Source organism: Dermacentor variabilis, unplaced genomic scaffold (assembly GCF_050947875.1).
Source record: "Dermacentor variabilis isolate Ectoservices unplaced genomic scaffold, ASM5094787v1 scaffold_16, whole genome shotgun sequence".
In the NCBI taxonomy this organism is placed as follows: Eukaryota; Metazoa; Arthropoda; class Arachnida; order Ixodida; family Ixodidae; genus Dermacentor; species Dermacentor variabilis.
In genome coordinates, this window is record NW_027460324.1 from 7,647,865 (window position 1) to 7,670,960 (window position 23,096).

At 46.2% G+C, this 23,096-nt stretch overlaps 1 protein-coding gene across 3 annotated transcripts in view; it reads right to left on the reverse strand.

Moving 5' to 3' along the window:
• LOC142568069 (uncharacterized) overlaps positions 1 to 23,096 on the reverse strand; it is a 368,896-nt gene that overhangs the window by 171,153 nt on the left and 174,647 nt on the right. For all 3 annotated transcript variants that reach the window (XM_075678155.1, XM_075678154.1, XM_075678153.1), the window contains exons 12-13: positions 14,990 to 15,208; positions 13,982 to 14,150 (exon numbers count right to left, since the gene is read on the reverse strand). In XM_075678155.1, the coding sequence (XP_075534270.1) occupies positions 13,982 to 14,150; positions 14,990 to 15,208 (388 nt within the window). The remainder of the gene's footprint in view (positions 1 to 13,981; positions 14,151 to 14,989; positions 15,209 to 23,096) is intronic.

Below are 23,096 nucleotides of genomic sequence, written 5' to 3' on the forward strand. Positions count from 1 at the left end.
CCGACGGTCTCTGCGATAGGTTGCAGCAGAGTGAAGTTAGCTTTTATAAACTGTAAACATGGGGAATCTAGTAGCTTCTCTGTTTTGTAATCCGACAGCAGCAAACTCGCACAGTGTAGACGGTCTAATTACAAATAGCTAGCGAGAGCGGCGCTGGTTCAAGCCTCGCTGCGAGGCTTAAATGTGCGAGTACTTGGCGAGTTTCTTGGGCCTTGCCTAGAGTCACAAGCCCAAGCAAACGACCTATTTTAAATAAATAATCTCATGCTCCTCTACCTGAGATAAGGAACTGCGCTGCAACGACGCACACATTCAATATTGCTGTCGGCACGACTGCCTCCATCATAGTCTTGTTATCATGCAAAGGTAAGCAAAACTAACTTTTCATGCGCACGTGCAATAAACGCATTGTATGTAAGCCGAAATATGAGTGGCAGTAGAATGTTAGTTCTTTGATGAAAGATAAACGATTGCTTCGAACCAGTACAGGAGTTTCAGCCGAGTGCAGTGCATGCAGACATGGAATACCCCCCCCCGCTAACAGCAGCAACCCTAGCGGCAGCTTCTGTACCTGTATAAAACTGCGGGCAGAGTTTCGTGACCAGAAGAGCGTTCAAGGACTCTGCGAGCGCTAATCTTTCCATGTGAAGGCAACTGCTCAATACACCCACACATGCTACCTGAAGGCATCAATGTTGCCGGATTCGAAACCCTCGTTATGTAAGAACGAGAAGATAGGGGGTTAACCAAGGGGTTCGACTTTTATTAATCATATGAGAAGCCCCCCCCCCCCCAACAAACAAAGACACCAAGAAAAACAGATGAAATTACGTGTACTTACTAACTGATATAAAGAAATGGTAAATTAATGGCAATGAAAGTGTATGAAAAAACACAGAAAGATCATTTACTCGTGATGCCTGTGGCAGGAAAGGATGTTCCACACCCGCCGTCATGGTTTGCGAGTGGTGGCGCTGGCTAACACTCCCAAGGTTAGTTCTAGTAGTAACACATAAATACCCAAGAAAGTGGATGGGGAAACTGCACCGCGGTTGCTCAATTGGCTAGAGCATCGCATGCATAATGCAAAGACGCGGGATCGTTCCCCACCTGTGGCAAGTTGTTTTTTCATCCACTTTCATTGCCGTTAGTTTATCATTTCTTTAATTCAATTAGTAAGTAGAAGTAATTTCCCCTATGTTTTTCTTGGTGTCTTTGTTGGCTTCTCATGATATGACCAAGAGAAAAATAGCAGCTTAGACTATCCTCCAATGTATGTGGCACAGCCAATCATAGTGAAATCCTGCTACAGTGTAACCTCATTAAACCGTAGTTGGCCGGAGCTTGGAAAAAGTATGTATTAAACGGTAGTACTGCTAAACCGAAATAGTGTGAGATCGCCCAATTACCTGTCAAATACGGAACTCTGAGAGAGTGCGATGAAAGGGCAGAAAACATGCAGTATTTATTCATTTTGCACGATAAAAGTCTGTTATATTCGTTTTTTGCTGCGGCAGCTTAGGAGCGACGAGCTTAAGGAACTCCCTTAAGCTCAGCAAGCACTCACATGAGGCCGACGTAATGCGGGCCTGAATCGCTTGTGCTGTCGCTTTGTGTTGTCCTCATCACTGTCGTTAGGCAACACTTCGGCAACAGAGGCAACGATGATGAAAAGACAAACTTCAAAACGTTGAACCTCGTAGCAGACATCTTTTCGCAGTCCCAGCAGCACTGCCAAGCCTCTTCTCCTTCGCATTCCAAATGCCACTACGGTAGCGCCGATTTTGTGCCACGTTCGGTAGCACAAACAATTTCCAATTTTTATTTTATGCTCAGCAACCAGTTTTATCCAAGCCTTGGCATGACGCAAGTCCTAGCTTGCACGATGCCACAGCACAAGCCACCACTAGCCATCCACAATGCTATCTGGCTCGCCACCGAAATGTTGATGTTAGTGTGGCTTCACCCTTCCAAGAGCCTTCTGTGTCCGTGCTTGGAGGCCGTTCTGATCTCTGAGGCTCATTGTGCCTGGCCGACCTACCGCCGTGATTGCGCTAGGAAAAGTGCAAGCACCAAGTGTTAACCAAAACGTACGCAATAAAGCTGGTACCGTTTATGCGAATACAAAACACGTTATGTTCAATGGCCGCTGAGTTGGGGACTTAACTTTACTATGTTTAAAATGAAACTGCTGTTTAAGCGGGTACAGTTTAACGAGGTTTTACTTAATTCAAAATTGCTTAATTCAAATGGATGGATAATTCGAACTGGCATGTTGTGCCCGGAGGGGTCACGTGTATTTGAATAGAAAAAAGATCCCATAAATTTGAACTATGAAAACCACAGAATGGTTATTTCGAAGAAAATTTCTTCCACTTGTAGACCCTTTCGGCCAAACCAAAGGCAAATACCCCTGTTCGACGTATCACTAGACACCACAGTCATGCATACCATAGAAATTTAGCACTTCAGCCTTGCAGTAGATTAGTGCATTCGCCACATTGCATTCAGCCTCTTTCTACAAAACCTTGGCAGCCAAAGAGTTGACCTAGCCTAGCGAGAAAAAAAGTTATGTTTCTGTTTTGATATGTTGTCAATGTCTCCTCAAAACCAAAAGTAGCAATGCCTAGTTGATAGTGACAGCAGACTGCGCCCAACCAACAGTACAAGCAGAGTTGCAAATTGTAAATTGTAGTGCCAGTTCTACGTACCCTTCCTTCCATTCTTATCTTATGCCTTAAATTGTGACAGCCTCAGCTGACTTCCTTCACTGCTATAATGAATTTTTGTTGGCTGCAATCGTAAGTAGCACCACCCTGAACATCTCTCTCGTGAAGAGGACTGTGGCTCACAGCTAAAGCCCCTGTAAGATGGCAACTTATACGAAGTAAAAACTCGTCGATTCAAATTTCATGGGTTCACTCACTAAGTACGAATTAAACAAAATTTGAACTAACAAAAGTGATAAACAGAAGGCTATATTTGATGAAAGAAGTGGGAGCACCTCTGTAGGCATCACCTTTTATTTATGAAAATATTCATGAGCATTTCCTTTTTTTTTTTTTTTCTCTCTTAGTCTGATCACTGTAAGCTTATCTTCAAGAGCTTGAATGTATCGAAAAGCATCTTCCACGTCCTCTTCAAAATTAAACAACAGCTGTGCACAATTTCATTCAGTCCTCCCATCACCTGTGATAACGAAGGCCGCGTTGACGCTTCCTCATCCGCGTCATCATCTTCCACTGCGTCGTCATTGCCGACTACTTCAACGATGTCATAGGCTGTGGTGGCAGCGCTTAGCATGGCACAGCTGTTGGCAAATAGGTAGCTTGAAGTCGATGTCACCCAACACTTCCAGTACAGACTTTAGATATCGTATATGCTCGCACAATGTACTCACTCGCGTAATTAACACAGCCCCCCCTTTGTCAATCAAAGAAGGGTGTTTTTTTTCTTTTTTCTCACATAATGATCGCACCCTGTACTTGCTGCCACGAAGTAGGAGACACGGTACGATTCGGCATCTGATATGGCGTCCAGCTGGTGCAACTGTGTCCGATGCCTTGTTCGAGGCTGAATTACACCTTGCCTCCTAGTTTTATTGCGATAGAAATTGTATGGATGCTCCAGATGCATTTTTGCTGTCTTCATCACCATGCACTGCATGATGTAGGTGCGAGTGAAAGCGTGCGAGGGAAGCAGACGATCGCGGCTCAATCTCAAGCGCCGTCTTTGCTCGCACAAAAGGTGCCGAGGGGGAGGGGAGGGAGGGACGGCGGCGTCGCACTCTGGCAGCAACTGCGTTTGCACAACAGAGCCCAAGGGCCGCCGACAATCGCGGCTCAATCTCCTGTGTACAACGGAGTAAAGCGGGAAGAAAGCACGTCTTCCGTCGCGCCTTATACGACTTATTCTGGCAACCAGCAACTTCGCATTGGATGGCTGCGGCGCGCCCTATCTTCAAAGCGATCTGGATTGGAGGCTGAGTCGATGGCGGCTCATAACTTTGTGTTTGCTGCGTTCTTGCCGCTCAGTTTGCATTGAAGCGAATGATTGAAAGTTTATATGGCCAATAAAACTACAACCCTTACTTCGTGTAGCTGTCTACACATTTGGTATTGCAATCGATGGTTCGCATTTCGGGTGAAACTGACCTTTTTAGAGGTGGCAGTGCAAAAGAAAAATCATTCAAAATTTTACTTCGTATAATGAGCGCAACTCAACTTTCCACATACTTTTCAGGGAAAAAAGTGCGCTCATTATGCCACGTAAATATGGTATGTTAACACGCAAGCACATGGCTGGAGATACCATATACATCCTCCAATGGCTCACTGGCTTTATCAGTACGTATGCCAGAAAAAAAGCACTAGTGGTATCCCTGGCCACACGCTCACGCATTGTTGTTAGGAGACCTGAGGTTTATACCTGAAGAGGAACGCAACTGCTCTCTTCAGGTACCCTAGCCCCATTATTGGTAGACCTGGTAGAATGCCACTCAGTATAGTTCTGGTCACCACGACAGACACGTCCTTCAACACACACAAGGCCACTGATACAATGAAAACTAAGAAAACTGCACAAACGCGTTCTGCTTATCTCGCCTGCTCGACCTTTGAGAGTGGCGAGTTGCTCAGAGCAGTCGGATGTGCCACATCAGCCACATGCTCCACTTTCGATGTAACTAACCATGAGACATGGCAGCCACTGAAATCCTAGGAGGCTGTCGCTGAGGCATGGATCAATGCAATGGTGATAAGCACATCGCACCACCTGTTGCTTAGCTAGGAAATTGACCACCAGTGCAAGCCCCAGGAACCAGCCATAGCAGCACACAGTTCAAATTATCTGTGGCAGACCCGATTTTCATGCGAATGAACAAGATTCATAATACATGGAGTTCCATAAAGCTTAGCCAGACTACACCAGTTACTTTGAATTCTCCAAAATTTGAAATTAATGATGTCTGCATTTTGGTTGCCAATCGAACCACTTCGGACCAACACGATGGTCATGGTTGGCAAACAATGTTCGGACTTGATCTGCACAAGTTGAACCGTGAACATAGTTGATGCGAACGCTATTGCAGTCGCTTGCATCTTCACTGAACTTTTACGACCGCCATTTGGCCGCTAACGTTGACTAAAACCAAAACATTACATTCTTGGCTTGCATTCTGAGGCAGGGATGGAAGCGGTCAAGGAAGTTTCGGAACAGCTCTCGGAGCAGCATATTTGGCACATTGGAGCATGAATTGTGCGTTTTATAGCAGTAAATACATGTTTCGGAGCAGCATGGTAAAGGTCAATATGAGGGAAACACAGGCAAATGAAGAAAAGGTGACCTTACAGAGCACTATTTCATTATGGCAGATCAGTTCCGCGGAAGCGTGCACGGCAAGTAAAGTTCATGACAGGAAAAAGTTGCCATTCACCCGACTGTAGCATGAAGCTCCAAAGCAAACTCGTACAGGTTTCTCAGAAACCACCATTAAATTACATATCAGATGTGTCAACTAACTGTGGCCAAGAAAAAAATGAGGGCTTTCCATGAACAGTGCCCACTCCATGTTCATAGGCTGGAAGTTAATGGAAGTTTTTTTTTTTTTTTTTATTGTGAACAAGCAACTGTTACGTAATTGTAATGAATTAGCGTTTATTGCCTTACTGATTCAATACGGTGCAAATGCAAAGGTTGTGGAATATGCCGAGAAATGACCGACAGCAGCGTATATAGCGACCTAGGTCATGTGTGGTCTTTCTTTTTTTCGACAAAAAAAAAATGAAAATAAAGCCTGCGAAATTTTCTTTAAAAATTCACGTGACAACGGGTCACTGCAATAGTAATATAAGTGGTCTAAGACATAAACATCGTCATCAGTGCACTATGTATATCACGAATGTGCAAACCTGGGGCACAGTCTTATAAAGGTTCACAAAGTGAACGATTACCAATATCACCCTACTTCACATTTGATAGGGACCGTATGTAATTCCCAAAAACTGCTGACATGTCGAGAAAGAAGTGCCGCCGCTCCTTCCCAGTGCCCCTATTTGAGGAAGTTTATGCAAAGATGGATGCAATATTCGGTGAGAGCAAGCGTTGTCATGGTCAGAGCAGTTTATTTTTACTTTTTGTTTACTTCACAGGCTTTCTTTGTCGTTATCCCAGGTTGTTTTAAATGCTGTTATCGGTCATTTGTGACAGTCACAAAACTTTCACTGGCATTTCATCAATTAGCCAAATTTACAAATTTAGGTAATTAAACACATTCACGCACAATGGATGAGGAATATTCACAGTGGCCACCATGAACAACACCCATCAAGGTACAGTGAACACCGTCTGAGTAGTGCACTCCGGTAATTTTTAATTCTTGGCGACCTACAGTTGAGATAGCAGAATACTGCAGAATAAATATGAAGAGGCATACTGATCATTGCAGATTTGCCAGTATTTCACATCGCTTGCCAAGAAATAGCTCTAAGATAATCTTGAAAACAATAAAAGGATAAAAATGTTCGCTAGCTTTCTGGTCTGCGTCATCAACGAATACAGTAAAACGTCGTTCATATGTGCTGAAAAAAAAAAAGAAGAGGAAAAACGTACTAACCGGGAAAACATACGATCCGAAGAAACTGAAAAAAATTTGACGAACTACTGTTGACATCTACGTAATGCAAGGCGTCGAGCAGATCGTTGCGGCACAAGATGCCGACGCGCGTTGAGCTGGCGGTGCTCCAGCAGCCGGAGATTCATTTTGTTTTCCTATTGCGTGGTGTTTTAACAGGGCAATAGGCAACCGAAACAAAATCGAGCTGGTGGGCGACGCCAGATGCCGCTGAAGCGAAACGCGACACCCATATTTGGATTATTGCCTACTAAAAGCGTGCAGTACGCTACCAATGGCACTATGCACCACGTACTGTAAAACAGATAGGTGAACATACTTATCGCAATAGAAGTGGGGGCGATAGCTGTGAATGTGGCCTGTGACGACCCGGGCGGAGATTTGCTGGTACCAGAATAAGAAGCTGTGCGTGCCATCCTTTTCACGCGAGATGTGCGGCTTATACAGTCTTCGCGCGTTACAACACACCCACGTACAACAGACTTTCAGATATAATGGACCATATTTTAGCCCTAGTTTGTTTTACTTATTTTATTACCGTATTTACCCGCGTATAACCCGCCCCTGCGTATAACCCGCACCCCTAACTTTGAACTCGGCGGAAAAAAAAAAAAAAAACTCGCGTATAACCCGCACGTTTACCTGAAAAAAAAAAAAAATGAGCGCTAGAAAGATGCAACTCACACTCAGTGATCATTTCGTTTTCAGAACATTTATTCAAACGACCGCCACCACGTCACTGGTTATCCGATTCTTAATCGACGCCGCTCTCACTACTGCCATCCGAGGCTTCATCGCCACTCTCAAAGACGTAGTCGTCCTCGGAACCATCCAGACTATTACTGATCGCACATTTTTTAAAGCTTTTGCGCACCAAATCGGCCGGTATCGCTTTCCACGCATCCACGATCCACTGGCACAGCAATGGAATATCAGGCCTTCGCACGCGTCCCGTCGGTGTGAGGGCGTACATGCCGTCGGCCATCCACTGGGCATACAGCCGCTTCACGTGTGCCTTGAACGGCTTGTTCAGGCACACGTCGAGTGGCTGTAGCATGGACGTCATGCCGCCAGGTATTATGACGAGGTCGGTGCTGGTCTCGGCAAGGCGAGCCTTCACCGCATCAGTGCAGTGGCCTCTGAAGGAATCTAGTACGAGCATCGACCGGCGTGCCAGCAAGGCACCTGGTCTTCGCTCCCAGATTACTCGAAGCCAGTCACCGACTAGGCCACTGTTCATCCACGAATTTTCTTCCGCACGCACAACGATTCCTGGGGGCAGTGGAATGCTAGGTAGCGTCTTGCGTTTGAAAATCACATACGGGCGCAGTTTCGTGCCGTCAGCCAAAGCGCATAGCATGACTGTGCAGCGCAGCTTGGCATTTCCGCCGGTCAGCACGCTGACTGATTTGGAGCCCTTTTTTTCCATGGTCGTGTCCATCGGCATCTCAAAGTACACAGGTGTTTGATCAGCATTTCCCACCTGAGACAGCAAATAGCTGTGCTCCTTCCGAAGTGCGATCACATATCGTTGAAAGTTCAACAACTTTTCCTCGTAGGCTTCAGGAAGCCGCTGGCACATGGTTGTTCGCCGCCGCATAGAAAATCCATGTCTTCGCATGAAGCGCTGAAGCCATCCACGGCTTGCACGAAACTCACGTGGAATGTTCAATTCCCGGGCCAACTTCAGGGCTTCCATTTGCGCCATCTCAGTCGAAACAGCGTGGCCACGACTTCTCTGCTCCTCAATGAACTTCGCAAGCTGCGTCTCGAGGTGGGGGTACGCGCCAGTCTTCGGACCCCGAAACGCTCGCCTGTTCCGGTTCGTTGCTTCGAGACTCTCTTTTTTCTTCCTCCAGTCGCGAATGCACGACTCGTCGACGTCATGCTGTCTTGCAGCAGCTCTGTTGCCGATTTCTTCGGCAGCGGCTATAATCTTTAGCTTCTCTTTCGCTGTGAAACACTGCCGTCGAGTCGCACTCATGATGCCAAAACAAAGCAGGCAAACAGTGCAAACTGGGGTAAGTACACTAAACAGCGCCTAACGCGAGGCTCAACAATGCTGGCCTTTCGTTGGCCCTTCATCGGCTTGACAAGCGTCGATGACGATGGGGATGGCGGACTACACGGGGAGGCCGCCGCACATTGCGGTGAAGCCGACCCCCCCCTCCCAAGGAAAAAATTCGCAGATAACCCGCACCCCCACTTTTTAAACGCGTTTTTTCACATTTTGGTGCGGGTTATACGCGAATAAATACGGTAATGCAACCAAGTTCACTTTTAACAGACAGCACTACAAACGACTATCAGCTACAGTGGACGAAATTAGCAGCACTTTTTTTCAAAATCAGGCATATAAAACGTACTTTCGTCGTGTCGACACGGGCTGACAATTGACCTGCGAGGGTCAGCCAACGATCGCAATATGACGCGTGCAGTAGAGGAAGGCAGGGCAGAAACATGCTGGCTTCAAGGCGAGAGAGAGGGGATTCTACTCTGGTGGCTGCTGCTTATGGCGCGGCCTCCATATCTTGAAAGCCATCTGCAATGTGGACAAAGTGCGCCCAGTGCTGGTAGCTTCATATGCACTGTGCTTTCGACATTTTGTTTGCATTGAAGCGAGAGAGTGCACAGATCAATTTGCTCGCTGCTGATGCCGCAATTATCTTGCTTAATTTGCTGTCGCAATTGATGCTTCACCCTTCAGGTGAAATTGCGACTTTTTTGTTTGTTTTTTTACTTTGGAAGTTCATCACTCACTCTTTGCAACAGAGTTAATAGATATTGTGATGAAAAGTTTCGGAAGTGAGGCGTTTCGGATAGTACGGACATCGGATAAAACGGGTGTTTTTTGTTGAATTGTCAGGGTTGTAGTAATGAGAGTCGACTGTACTGTCCTAGATCACGTGCACCTTGCACCTTTTCTTGTTCACATGGGATCTAGCGGACGGAAAATGTATAAAATCGAAGTCTGCAGCAGGGAACGGTGGCAGATATCGGTTATCGTCTATTAAAAGCGTGCGCCACGGTTCCAACGGCGCCATGCACTGCGAGACAGATAGGCGAAGATGCTTATCGCAATAGGATTGGTGGTGATAGCTGTGAAAGCCATGTGCGACGACCCCGGAGATTTGCTGGTACTGAAATTAGAAACTGGCTGCACGCCGGCATTTTCATGTGAGACGGGCAGCCGAGTATGGCGGTGAAGCTGCCATGGCAGGGACCTATATATACTGTTCTCGATTGCGCACGCCTCGCACTCGGAGTTTACGATCTGCAAGTGCGATACAATCGCAGTTTGAAGATATACTGGATGTTGGTGCCAAAAAATCCTGTGTTCCGGGAACGTTTAAACCGGTGAAAAATTAGCAATACTCTATGGGTCACTTTTCGAGTACGGAACGGGAGTGTATCAATGAAGTTTGATTATCCGGGCTTATTAGCAGTTGCACCACGGTGCCACAAAGCAAGCGTAAAACTGGCAACAGATATTTCATGCACCGGATGATGGTTTTTTAAGTTTTTCGATTCAATCTGTGCAAGACACGTTGTGAACATCATTTTCATGAACGCAATTTCAGAGGCTTGCGTGTTTGCAGAAATTTTAATTAGGCCCACGATTTGCCCTCTAAGGTTCACTAAATACAATACTTTACATTTTCGGCTTGCCTACTGGGGCAGCAAAATCCTGATTTTGTGTGGTGTGGCCCTGCAGGAAATAGCATAGCTCGAGTGCAAATCTGAGTGATGACTGCAGTTGTCATTGGATATTTGTGACCATGAAGTTTCACGAAAGCAAGCAGGTCGTTTGTCGGCGTGTCGCACTATCATCCCGGTAAGCGGACGTGATGAACGTACCAAATAGATTTAGAACATCACACGCACGATGCTTGCCCATTAATCGACTCAGATGCACCAGCAGGGCACAAAATCGAGTGCTAAAATGCATAACACAACTGATGAGCTACTGTATTTACACGATTGTAAGTCGACCTCCTTTTTTAAATTTGAAAGTATGAAGTTGGGGGGTCGACTTACAATCGAAACCAAAACATGGCCCCGCCAAAAAAAAGCGATACCACAGGAGCTACAACGTAGTTACAATTTTATGCTTGCTCTATGGCCCTACCCATATTATCTTTTCGCTGTCTCGCGTGTTTGTTTGCTTTTCGGAAGGGTTTTTCAACATTTTGAGAGTCTTACGGTGAGTGCAACTCATGGGGGGGGGGGGGGGGGTGTCGATAGTTGATGGAAGCGCTGCCATTCCCCTTTGCGGCGGCACCCTTAAAACGGCGGCGCTTGCGGGGAGTATCGGTAGTTCATGGAAGAGCAGACACCGCACGCGGGTTTCTATTTCTCTGTTTAAAGGCATTGGTATTGGTTTGACCAACTTTTTGAAGCGTTCCACTTGACTGCCGGCTACGTGCTACTTCTATGCTTCCCCAGTCGTCATGAGTGCTCCAGGCCCACTAACCATTCGGCACTCGTTCACAGCAGTGTTCAAGAGGGCTGCCATCCTTTAAGCCGAAGAAACAAATCACTGCGCAGCGGGCCGCAATTTCGATGTTTCTAAACGGGTGGTGCGAGAGTGGCAACTGCAGTGAAGCGAAATTTTCACCCTGTGACGGCAAGTGAGAAATTTCCCACGTGCCAAAGTCTGGATGCTTTCCGGAGCTGTAGGCTAAGCTTGCGGCGTACGTCGCTGAAATGCGTGATCGGTCCCTGCCAGTGAAGTGCGACGTGATCATGGAATAAGCCCAGACCTCCGCCTTAATTTTAAGGTTCTGCTCCGCTGTGAGTACAACGAGTGGCTGGCGGCAGAAGACTGCGAAATTACGAAAACCGGACCTGTCAAAAGAGCCTCCCTGACGGCTGCGTGTGGTTGGGTGCATTTGGCGTGGGCTGCTGTTCTGCAAGATGTCCTGGTGCGGTTGTTTGCCAAATTTGAAATTTCACTGGACCACGACGCACTGTAGGACCGCAGCAACGATGACAGCACTAGTAAAGACGAGTAGTCCAGTGACCATGTTAGCTACTAAGAAATTTTCATTATCGAACGCGCCCTCGGGTATGCTCTTTTTTTCCCGGTCAAGCGATATGGGGGGGGGGGGGGGTCGACTTACATTCGAGTCGACTTACAATCATGTAAATACGGTACACGCTGAGCAGGCTGAGCAGCGTTCGTTCAGCGTGGCTTTTCTTCACGACTGCCCCTGTGAAGTGAGCACCAGTTCAAATCATTTTTAGCTGGTCTACATATATGCAAACGCGCAGCACTTTTAGAAAACATTCATAATATGTTATATAACACAAAATGATCTTCATTTTCTTGAGGCCATGTTACGATGCACCACAACACGCACCCACACTCCAAGGATGCCGATGATGAAACTGATTGCTTAGGCTTGGATTCTAGGGCTAAATGCTAGCCAACGCACGATTATAGCTGTGTGGTTACCACTGAACATGCACATTCTGCCAAATTTGCCAGCTTCATTCGAAATTGGTGTTTTTCCACAGATTGGTGCAGCTCGATGGTTTCGCATTAGATGGTGCAAGTGGCACAGACCTTTCATGCCTTCATAACCACTGAGGTACCAATTTCTGATTCAAAGCAACTGGGGCGAAAATTCCCTGCTATTTTCCCAGATTCTTCAAGAACACACAAATTTCCTGAAAACTGTAGGTTTTCCTGGTTCGTCCTCATGGTGGACACCCTGGCCATGATTGAAAGAGACATGTGACTGCTCGGTCAAACAAGGACGCCAAGGACAATATAGGGGACATTACTTGTACTTACCAATTGAATTAAAGAAGTGATAAATTAATGGCAATGAAAGTGGATGAAAAAACTTGCTGCAGGTGAAGAACGATCCCCCGTCTTCGCATTACATGTGCGATGCTCTAACGAACTGAGCTGCTGCGGCGCAGTTTCCTTATCCCCTTTCTTAGGTATTTACTACTACTACTAGGACGACCCTTGGAAGTGTTAGCGAGCACCACCACTCACACACCTTGGTGGCAGATGTGCAACATCCTTTCTGCTGCAGGTGTCACAAGTACGTGATCTTTTTGGGTGAGGGCAACTGGTTCCCCACCTACAGCAAGTTATTTGATCCACTTTCATTGCCATTACTTTATCATTTCTTTAATTCAATCAATAAGTACAAGTAATTCCCCCTATGAGCAGGCAGAAACCAGCACGTATAAAGAACCACTTGTACACGGCCGTGTGTACGCGTCGGGCGCCATGGGCACGAAGTTGCGAGTTTGGCCGCTTTAGCCCTAATCGTGCCGAGAGTGCTCCTTGGAACCTTGCATGATGAGGGGACATCTGACTTCTCATCGCATTTGACCCGATTTATGATTTCGAGCTTCACGACGAAAGGCGAATTCTGCCGCTTCATCATGGTAACACTGCGGGAGAAGGCGCACAAGGCGCAAACGCAACGAACCAGAAAAGCAGCGAAACAACTCGCACTTTCGCCATCTTGAACGACAAGAGCACAAGAGCCTCTGATTAGCTGTATGAGCAAGCGGTGCAGGCGGGCCAGCATCATTTTTTGTAGGGTGGTGTCGACAGCTCGCCCGACGCAGCGTGATCACGGTAGGGAGAGCGGTTGGATGGAGCCATGCCACCGGGTTTCCCCGCTACCGCGAGGGAAAGCCAACTTCTGGGGGCACTTTTCCGTAGCTTGACGTTCAATATATCGGGGGTCGCTGCTATTTTTGTTTGATGCAAGTGTAATTTTTGCTATGTACACTCATTGTAACTATACCGTAACCAGAAATTTTTCGATATATAGAATAATTTGACGTAAACGGGTTCGATGTAGTTGGGTTCGACTGTATTGCCAACACGGCGATAAACTATCTTCCATCTCCGAATTTCAAATTAAACAAAACAATTTTTTTTTTCAAATTCAAATTTGTTTATACCGATTGCCCAATAATACAGAAGATGTAGTGGTCCCTTCCTTGTAAGAGAAATCTATCGGCAACTGTACTTATTTGCATAAGGGATAGAATCAATATATAACAAAATTTCAATAAATGAGGCAAACTGACAAATTTTACTAAGTCATATAATGGTTTACTTGTACCATTAATTTTTCTTGTTGGTACTTTTTTGCAATCTTGTGCACTGCTGTGTTACGAGACCTTCAAGAATTTCAGAAACAATTTAGTTTTAGTAAAACATAACATCTGTAATATCTTAGAATGAGCCCAAACTTGTAAAAAAGATTTGGGAGCAGCAATACTCGCTGCACCTAATTCAGAAGAGCTTTGCTTAGTCCCTCTGTAGTAGCACATGCCTGTACTGACACGTCGGCATTTGAGAGTGGTCACCTGTTCTCATCATTGACGCCGTCTACCAGAGCACCTGTCGGTGGAGGTTGGCCACTGCAGGAGAGCCCACCAGTGAGGGTGGGCTCGCAGAACACCTCGAAAGGCGCACTGGCTGCAACACCCGCAACAGCACCTTCAAGAGGGGTCTGTGCCTCGTCCTCTGCACTACCTGAAAGCACCAATGCACATGTTGCTAGGTCACCACAAAAAGCTGGAACAAACAATGCTGCACCATACATGCAGATGTATTGCATTCAAAATTAACCCTAATTATAACAGTGAGCGTATATTTGGAACTCCTCATTACGTAACACAAGTAGTGAAGACATAGGCAGCACGGTGGCACAGCCATTGATGTCGTGCAAGTCGGGCAGCTCTGGTTGCTGCTGGCACCAAGGGCTGCTTTTTGCCCACGTTCACCGCTTGGGAGGTGTTATGAAAAACCTTCCTTAGCAATTTGTGGAGGTGCTGGGTAGCATACTGTCTTGTAACTCCAAAGCTGGGTGCTACCCACTACTGCGATGATGCCAGATAAAGCCTACGTAGCAAGGTATGCCACAGACTCTTCCAATGGCCATTGTTTCGAGTGTGCTGTGCCAGTATGACCCAGCCGTCATTAGTAGCCCCTATAACTACAACAGGGAGGTTTGGTCATTGCACAAAATAACAAGTGGGACAGGGCCACCAAGTCACACAACGTGCTGTTTTTAAAAGGACACTAAAGAGAATTACTAAATCAGTTTGGAATAATAAGGATAAAACTGATAAATTTGAGGATTCTGTTGAAAAAAGTCCTTGAGAGAAAGGTGACTTGGCGCAGTGCTTGTGAGCTCCACACGCCTCGCACAACTAGAAAATTTGGCCGAGACGTTTATAACAGCGTATGCTATCCGCGGACTGTATCAACAAGCCTAAGTGGTGGTTAAGGACCCCGTCAGCAGTACATAAGGCATTTAAAGGACACGTGAAAGAATAGCCCATGAAAATTGTGCCTGTGCACGGACGCACTTGCTACTGCTGCTGCTTCCACCGTGCGATCTTGTTGGCTCAGTGATGGCTGATCCAGGCGTGATTGTGCCAAGGTGCAGTTCCAAAGGCTGCGCACGACGTTCGACACGTCAGCTGTGCGTAGGCTCGTGCCACTCTGGGTACTTTCTGCACTCGCAGCCCCGCTCGCCTGGTGAACACTCGAGATGCCAGGTGGTACTTCCTCAGGTTGGCCAGGGGCTGCAAAGGACAAGCATTGAAGGTGCCAGTTGCAGTGGTTTGGGCAAGTTGCTGTTTCAAGTAGGTGGCAAGGCATAATGCAAGAGCAGCCCTGCATCCTGCACCAGTGAAAAGTGGAAACTTCACGGTATAGCATCCCAGTGGCATTTAGCACGCTTTGATGCCACTAGCATCGAAACAGATTATACCCCATCTCACACTGCAGCCTCTCAACCATAACACAACATGCACCAGCTTGACTGGCGGGCAGCACACCAGCTAGCAGTTCAGGTCCACTTAAGGAAGAGCACCCAGCTTGCGTCTTGCCAAACAAAAAAGCGCTCGCTCACTGGCAGGGATGTTAACCGAACTTTCATATAGCCTTGCCCTGGGCCTTTCCACTCCTTCGTGTCGCTCACTCACTGCACACTTGTGCACATGCTCTGCAGCAATACCTGGCCACTGCACTCCTGCAGGCCATGGTCAGCATGCTGAGGTATGCAGGTTTTTCAGAGCTCGTGACGTCAGCAACGTGATGTAGCAGACATACTCGGCTGCTGCCTTGCACACCGGAAACAAAACTATATCCGTGCCTTAAAGTAACACAAGCTTGCTGCAGGATTTTCAGCTTATGTCTCGTCAATATCCTTCAAGCTTAAATCCCACATGTCAGTAATGACACAGCACACACAGAGGCACGATCGGAGATCATGTTCGAAACGCGTATTCAGTTTGCCTTCAGTTTTGCCTCGCACGCCTGGCCTAGGCTGCGCCGACGTTGGCAGCAGCACCCGTCGATCCCCAGTGAGAGCTATCCAAGCAGCATGCGTTTTGAACGTTCTGTTCCCACCCCAGTTTCAAGTTTCAGCTGCCGCTTGGGTACCGACCCAGAGTTTGAGAAGTGGTTGCACCGGTTGAGGGAAGAGATGGGTTTCGATAGGGATACTATTTTTCCCAAACCTGAGCTCCACGTTGACAACAGAATCAACGATTTGCCACTGCCAGGCTCACCGGGTTCCCCTGATGACAACAATAATCGCCGGTAAGCGTAAATATGAAAACTGACTATCTCTATTCGATACGCACTATTGTACTTGTAGTAATCCTTGCCGTAAAGTGATGGCGGGAAATGCATAGATGCTGGCGCCGATCGGATGCCGACAGCCCTGAAGCCACTACAATTGACATGTGCTAATGATTAAATTTACAGCCCACAACGCAACAAGGGCAATTCATGGTGCTCACGAAACGAAACATTGAGACGAACACTGACTGCAGCTCATGTCATACAGAGCACATAACACAAGCAGACAATACTTGCTGTGTGCCAGAAGTGCTCGAGTGTAGGGATAAACTGTTGTGTATTCTTTGTTACTTTCTCTTTAGAGATCCAAATTAACCAACATCCCAACTAATACGAACAACATTCGTTTAGCAAAAACTTACTAAAAATTACCGATGATGTGACATGGTTTCCAAATCTGATAGCTCGCCCGAATGATGACACGTGCCCTTTCTACGCAGTAGGGGATGAGGTGGCTGGAAACTCAGGGAACCGGCACCACTGTAATTACTCCATAGTGTAATAGTTACTGTATAGTGTCTTAGTTCTTTGGCGCAATGTCATAGTTACTGTAGCTTCTTAGTTACTGCATAGTATAGTTGACCCAGTGTGTCTTATAATACAGTTACTGCTTAATGTAGTTAGTTGACACCGAGTATCATAGTTACTGCATAGTGTCATAATTAGTTGACGCAACGTCATAGTTACCGTAGTTTCTTGGTTACTGCGTAGTGTCGTAGTTACTTTAGTGTCAGAAATACAGCATTGTAGTAAGTTGATGCGGTGTCATAGTTACCGTTGTATAAGTGTTGCATAGTGTCACAAATGACAGAGTGTCATAGCTATGGCAGTCACATAGTTAGTTGTGAACAGTATCTACTCACATTTTTAGAACTTTATAATAAATTGCATGCTTTATGCGGAGAGCTCAAATGTATCACTGATTAGAAGGACCTACCATAAAAAAATTAAATTATGGGGTTTTACATGCCAAAAAAACACTTTCTGATTATGAGGCACGCCATAGTGGAGGACTCCAGAAATTTCGACCACCTGGGGTTCTTTAACGTGCACCTAAATCTATGTACACGGGTGTTTTCGCATTTCGCCCCAACCAAAATGTGGCGGCTGCCGCTGAGATTCGATCCAGCGATCTCGTGCTCAGCAGCTCTCAGCGATTTCGTTCCCAACAACATAGCCGCTGAGCAACCATGGCAGGTCAAAAGGACCTACCCTAGCAACTCGGTAAGTTTGTACAAAATCATCAAAATCGTTTCAGGGTTCCCTAAAAAAAGTACCTACGCATAATTTGTGCCCAATGTTTATACCCTTATTCGACAGTTGTCGACTTGGAGCGAGCATACAGTGTGTATTGAATGAAATCAAGAAAAGAAAAAACAAATATTAACCTGATTATCAGAAAACCTGACAGTAAGTTTAACGCTTATAAATTTTGTGCAGGAAGACCAGTCGCTGTACATGCCCAGGATTCCACTCTCATTGCACGACAAGAACGTCACTAGCTGTCAGAAACTTTGGTAACCAGGAATCGAGATGTATAGTACAGTCTACATTTACCATATTTACTCGCATAACGATCGCACTTTTTTCTCAGAAAAATTGATGTAAAATCAGGGGTGCGATCATTACGTGGGTTAAATTTCCCGCGAAACGAAAAAAAAATTTTTTACGGCCCGCGTTTGCTGCGGGACGCCAAAACAAAAATGGCGGCCGGCGGTCACAGCGGCATGGAGAGCTGCGAGTTCTGCCGACGTAGATCTAGTCATGTGTGACAATTTTATTCTAACTGTAACCTGCTTAGCTGGAACAACGAATGCGGCAGTTAACCGGTAGGTGAGATCAAACCGTCTGTATACCGTATTTACTCGAATCTAACACGCACATTTCTTCCGGTAAAACGGGTAAAAAAATTGCATGCGCATTAGAATCGAGTACGACACTAAATCCGCCTTAGTATATCTCTATCGGCATTCAAAAAATGGGCGCCTCCTACGTGCTTTTAGCCTTGCTGCCGTAGCTTCTTCCATGTACATCCCTCCATGATATACGTGTAACCAGGCACTGGTGTAACCTAGTCTACCGCCTGTCTTCCTGTTTTCTGCGTTTATTCAACCAGCATGAAACCGCCGACTGCAAAGACACGCCGAGTCCACCATGATGCCACATTTCAAAGTAAAGTTATCATGTGTATGCAGACGGAGGGAAATCGGGCCGCATCACAGGTGTTCGGAGTTCCCGAAACTTGCGTGAGGGACTGGGGCAAACAGAAGGATATTTTCCGGCAAAGCAACAAGGAAGGGTTTCAGTGGACCGAAGCAGGGACGCTTTGCCAAAATAGAAGAGCTGCTTGCAGAATACGTGCAAGAGCAGCAAGCGGCACAGCGGCCTGTGACGACCGATCTGCTCAAAGTACAGGCAATGCAATTAGCCCTACAGAAAGAGCTAATGCGGAGTGACTTCAAAACGAGCAGGTGCTGGCTATCAAATTTTATGAAAAAAGAAAGGCTTTTCTCTTTAAAGGCAGACAGGGATGTGCCAAAAATTGCCCGAAGAATATCGAAAGAAATTGCACAGTTTTCAGCTGTTCGTTTTGAAGTTGCGCCATAGAAACGGCTACCACTTCGGACAGATTGGAAATGCCGATCAGATGCCGCTCTACTTTAACATGCCTGCCACCACAACCGTTGAAAAGAAGGGGGCGAAGGAAGTGCTCGTTCTGTCTTCCGGCCACGAAAAAACTAGTTCTTTTGCAAACAGTGCGAATAACAGGACACAGAGAGAGGCACATGACATGTGCTGTGTCGCTGTGTTTAACACAGCGACACAGCACGACGCCACAGCGCCTGTGTTGTGTGCGCCTTTGTGTCCTGTTATTCGCACTGTTTGTAAATGAATGTGTTCGTACCAACAAATCTGGCTAGCCACTATTCTGAAGAAAAAGAAACTGGTCACCGCAATGCTTTGTTGCACTGCAGATGGGCACAAGCTGCCCCGTAGCTTATCTTCAGACGAAAGACGCTCCCGAAAGGAATCGTGTTTCCGAGTGGCGTGATTATGCACGCAAACGAAAATGACCACGGACTTGGTCACTGACTGGATTGATAACGTTTGGTGGAAGAGACTCAGCGGTAGTTTGGGTCTGCGTGGGATGCTTGTGCTCGACGTGTTCAGGTGCCACCTTGACCAGCGCATCAAGGACAAGCTGGCTGCATGCAACACCGACCTTGTCGTGATACCTGGCGGCATGACATCGCAGCTCCAGCCACTCGATGTTTGTTTGAACAAGCCAGTGAAAGATACAATTCGGGCGCTCTACACCGAATGGCTTGTCAGTGGCTTCCACGAATTCACGCCCGCCAATAAAAGGAAGCGTGCCTCGCTGCAGGACTTTGCTGGATGGGTGAAAGATGCATGGTGCACGAACCCGCTTGCCATGGTCAACATGGCCTTTAATAAAATGTGGGATTTCGTACGCCATGGACGGCACCAAGGATCAAATGCTTTGGTCTGTTGATAGCGATAAGGAGTTGTCTGATAGCGAAGACGAGCGATATCTATTGCCCCACGTGAGTCGTACCGGCGCAGTGAAAATCTTGGTGGCAAGGTACGCCGCTTCCATTTGTGCTTTATTCATCGCAGCTTTAGTGTATTGGGAATAAATCTGTTTTTTCCAAATGAGAGAAAACAGTATTTTTATATGAAAGCGCGAGGTGTGCGGTATTGCACTCTATCTTTTTTTTTTTTTTTTTTTTTTGGTCAAGGAAAACTGGTGCATGTTACAATCGAGGTTATCATTTCTTAAAATTTTTTTTTTGTCACAGAAAACGGGTGCGAGTTACAATTGAGGGCGCGTTAGAATAGAGTAAATACGGTATATATGTATGCGGTCTTGATATGTCTGGTGCAGTAATAGGAGCATAAGTTGCTTCAGAGTCGGCGATGGATGACTGGCCTTCTTTGTAATTCCAGGAATAGCAAAATTCACTTGACGGCTGTCGCAGGCACCACAGCAGAGATGAAGGATTCACCGCTGGTGTAAAAGATGATGGTATGCACTCTTGATGAGCGCTAATCACTCTTGAAAAAATCGCTTGAGGTCTCTCGGCTGGTAGGGAGGCCACCCAAGTCATTTTTATTCTTCTGTGAATTGCCTTGTCATGGTCAGGGTTCCCTGTGATTAGTTGACCTAGGTAAACATACTCCTTCACAGACTCGAGAGGCCGACTGGCAATCCTGAACTCTTGTTCCTTTGTCCAACTATTTATCATTATCTTTGTCTTCTGCATATTAATCTTCAACCCCACTCTTACATTCTCTCTGTTAAGGTCCTCAATCATTTGTTGTAACTCATCTGCATTGTTGCTGAATGGAACAATGTCATCAGCAAACCGAAGGTTGTTGAGATATTCGCCGTCGATCTTTACTTCTAAGCCATCCCAGTTTAATAGCACGAACACTTCTTCCAAGCACGGAGTGAATAGCATTGGAGAGATTGTGTCTCCCTGTCTGACCCCTTTCTTTATAGGTATCTTCCTGCTTTTCTTGTGTAGAATTAAGGTAGCTGTAGAACCTCTGTAGATATTTTCCAAGGTATTTACGTAAGTGTTCTGCACTCCTTGATTACATAATGCCTCTACGACTGCTGGTGTCTCTACTGAATCAAATGCCTTTTCGTAATGAAGCCACATAGAGAGGCTTATTGTACTCTGCGGATTTCTCAACCTGATTGATGACATGGATGTGATCTATTGTAGAGTATCCCTTCCTAAAGCCAGCCTGTTCCCTTCGTTGACTAAAGTCCAGTGTTGCCCTTATTCTATTGGAGATTATTTTGGTAAACATTTATATAATACTGGGAGTAAGCTAATGGGCCTATTATTTTTCAATTCTTTAATGTCTACCTTTTTGCAGATTAGAATAATGTTTCCATTCTTCCAATTTTCTGGGACCCTTGCAGTCGATAGACATGTCGTATAAAGAGCCGCCAGTTTTTCAAGCATTATGTCTCCTCCATCTTTGATTAAATACTGTTATTCCATGTTCTCCTGCCGCACTTCCTTGCTTCATGTCTTCCAAATGTGTCTTGCAAATGTGTAAAAAAGGTCGTAGTTCACACCCATCTATTTCTTCTACATTTGCACTTACATTAGTTTTCGCTGGCTTTCGTTTTTACAAGAAGATCATGAGCGAGTATTCGCAACTGCTAAATTACAAGCATTGTAAGTGCAGCGGTAATAGGTACTTCAATACATTCCCCGCGCTAACTGTACAAACAATGTCTTAACTGACCGCAGACACATGTGATGTAGCTTGAAGGAGGCAACGTGTAGGCTCTTTCCAACCACAGAAAAAGGCCAACTTCCAAGGAAGCTTTTCTTACGCACGGCTCCGCACCATTGTAGCGGCCCGTGTCCCCACTCTGACAATTTGCCCTTTGAGCGAAGGTCTCTGCCAAGGCATCCTTCTCTCATTTGGCGGCGATTCAGTATCAGTTCCACCTCTTAGGAATGACTTCTACGATGTGTGAGACAGGCAGCCGAGACTGTGAGTTGTTTGGTGCACCGCCTTGAACACGCTACTAGGGAATTCCCGGTAAGCGCTGAAAGTTTTTATTTCTTCTTACTTTCTTTTTTTTCACACTACATTTAACTATTGTTCAGGTTTGCCAAAAACGTATCGTATACGCCCGCACCATGTTACACCAGTCACCCGCATGCATACGGGTGACTCCGAAACCACCATGTTGGAACCATTCAGCAATACTACACCGTGTCCCCTGCGCACATGTGACTCGAACTACGAGGCCGGAACCGCTTAGAAATCTGTCTATATTGAGTTGCCCATCGCAATCAGGAAAACCCTTCTATCGCGGACAAATCAAAGAAGTTTTTACGCTTATAGGGCACTCCGGGGTATACTTGTCGGCGATAAGGTAGCCACCCCGCTTGCGGGATTTCCTGACTGAGCTATGGCGAATGCTCGGTTGCCGTAGTTGGAAGTCCGAATCCCGCCATGAGTTTCTTTTCTTTTTTTTTGAGTGATGGTGAGCTTGATGACGCCTGTCATTGGCAAAAGATGCCAAGAGCGAGTGGGGCTATACTAATCCAGGTACATCCAAATTAAGAAGGCCCACTAAGCTTGAACAAAGACACACCCTCACCAGAACACAAACTGGCCTCCCTGGTGCTGCATTCGGCCACAACCTCCCCAATGGTATCTACAATTAACTCACGGCCCTCAGACCCCAGCAGCTGAGGAGCACCTGTCCAAGGCGGCGGTCGGACCTGTAACGCAGCAGAGGGTGCTAAGAATGTCTGGGTCCGGACAGGCCGTCAATGTAAACTGACCCCGTCAACCTTTAATTGTCGAACTCTATCGAGTGAGGCTAGCTTAGCAGTACTGTTCGAGGAATTATCAGACATTGTTTGGGATATCATCAGCCTTAGTGAGGTTAGAACTGGTGAGGCTTATACATTGCTAAATAACGGACATGTCCTCTGCTATTGAGGTCTCCCAGATAAGAAGCAATACGGGGTAGGATTCATAATCCATAAGGACGTAGCGGGCAACACTGACGAATTGTAAAGCATTAATGAGAGGGTAGCAGTATTCGCAATAAAACTAAATAGGAGGCATAGAATAAAAGTAGCACAAGTCTACGCTGCAACCTCCAGTCACGATGATGAAATAGAACAGTTTTATGAAGATGTTGAATTAGCGATGAGAAAAGGGCAAACTCAATATACTACAGCCATGGGCAACTTCAATGTAAAAATGGAGGAAAAGCAGGCTGGTGAATAAGCAATTGGCAATAACTGCATTGAT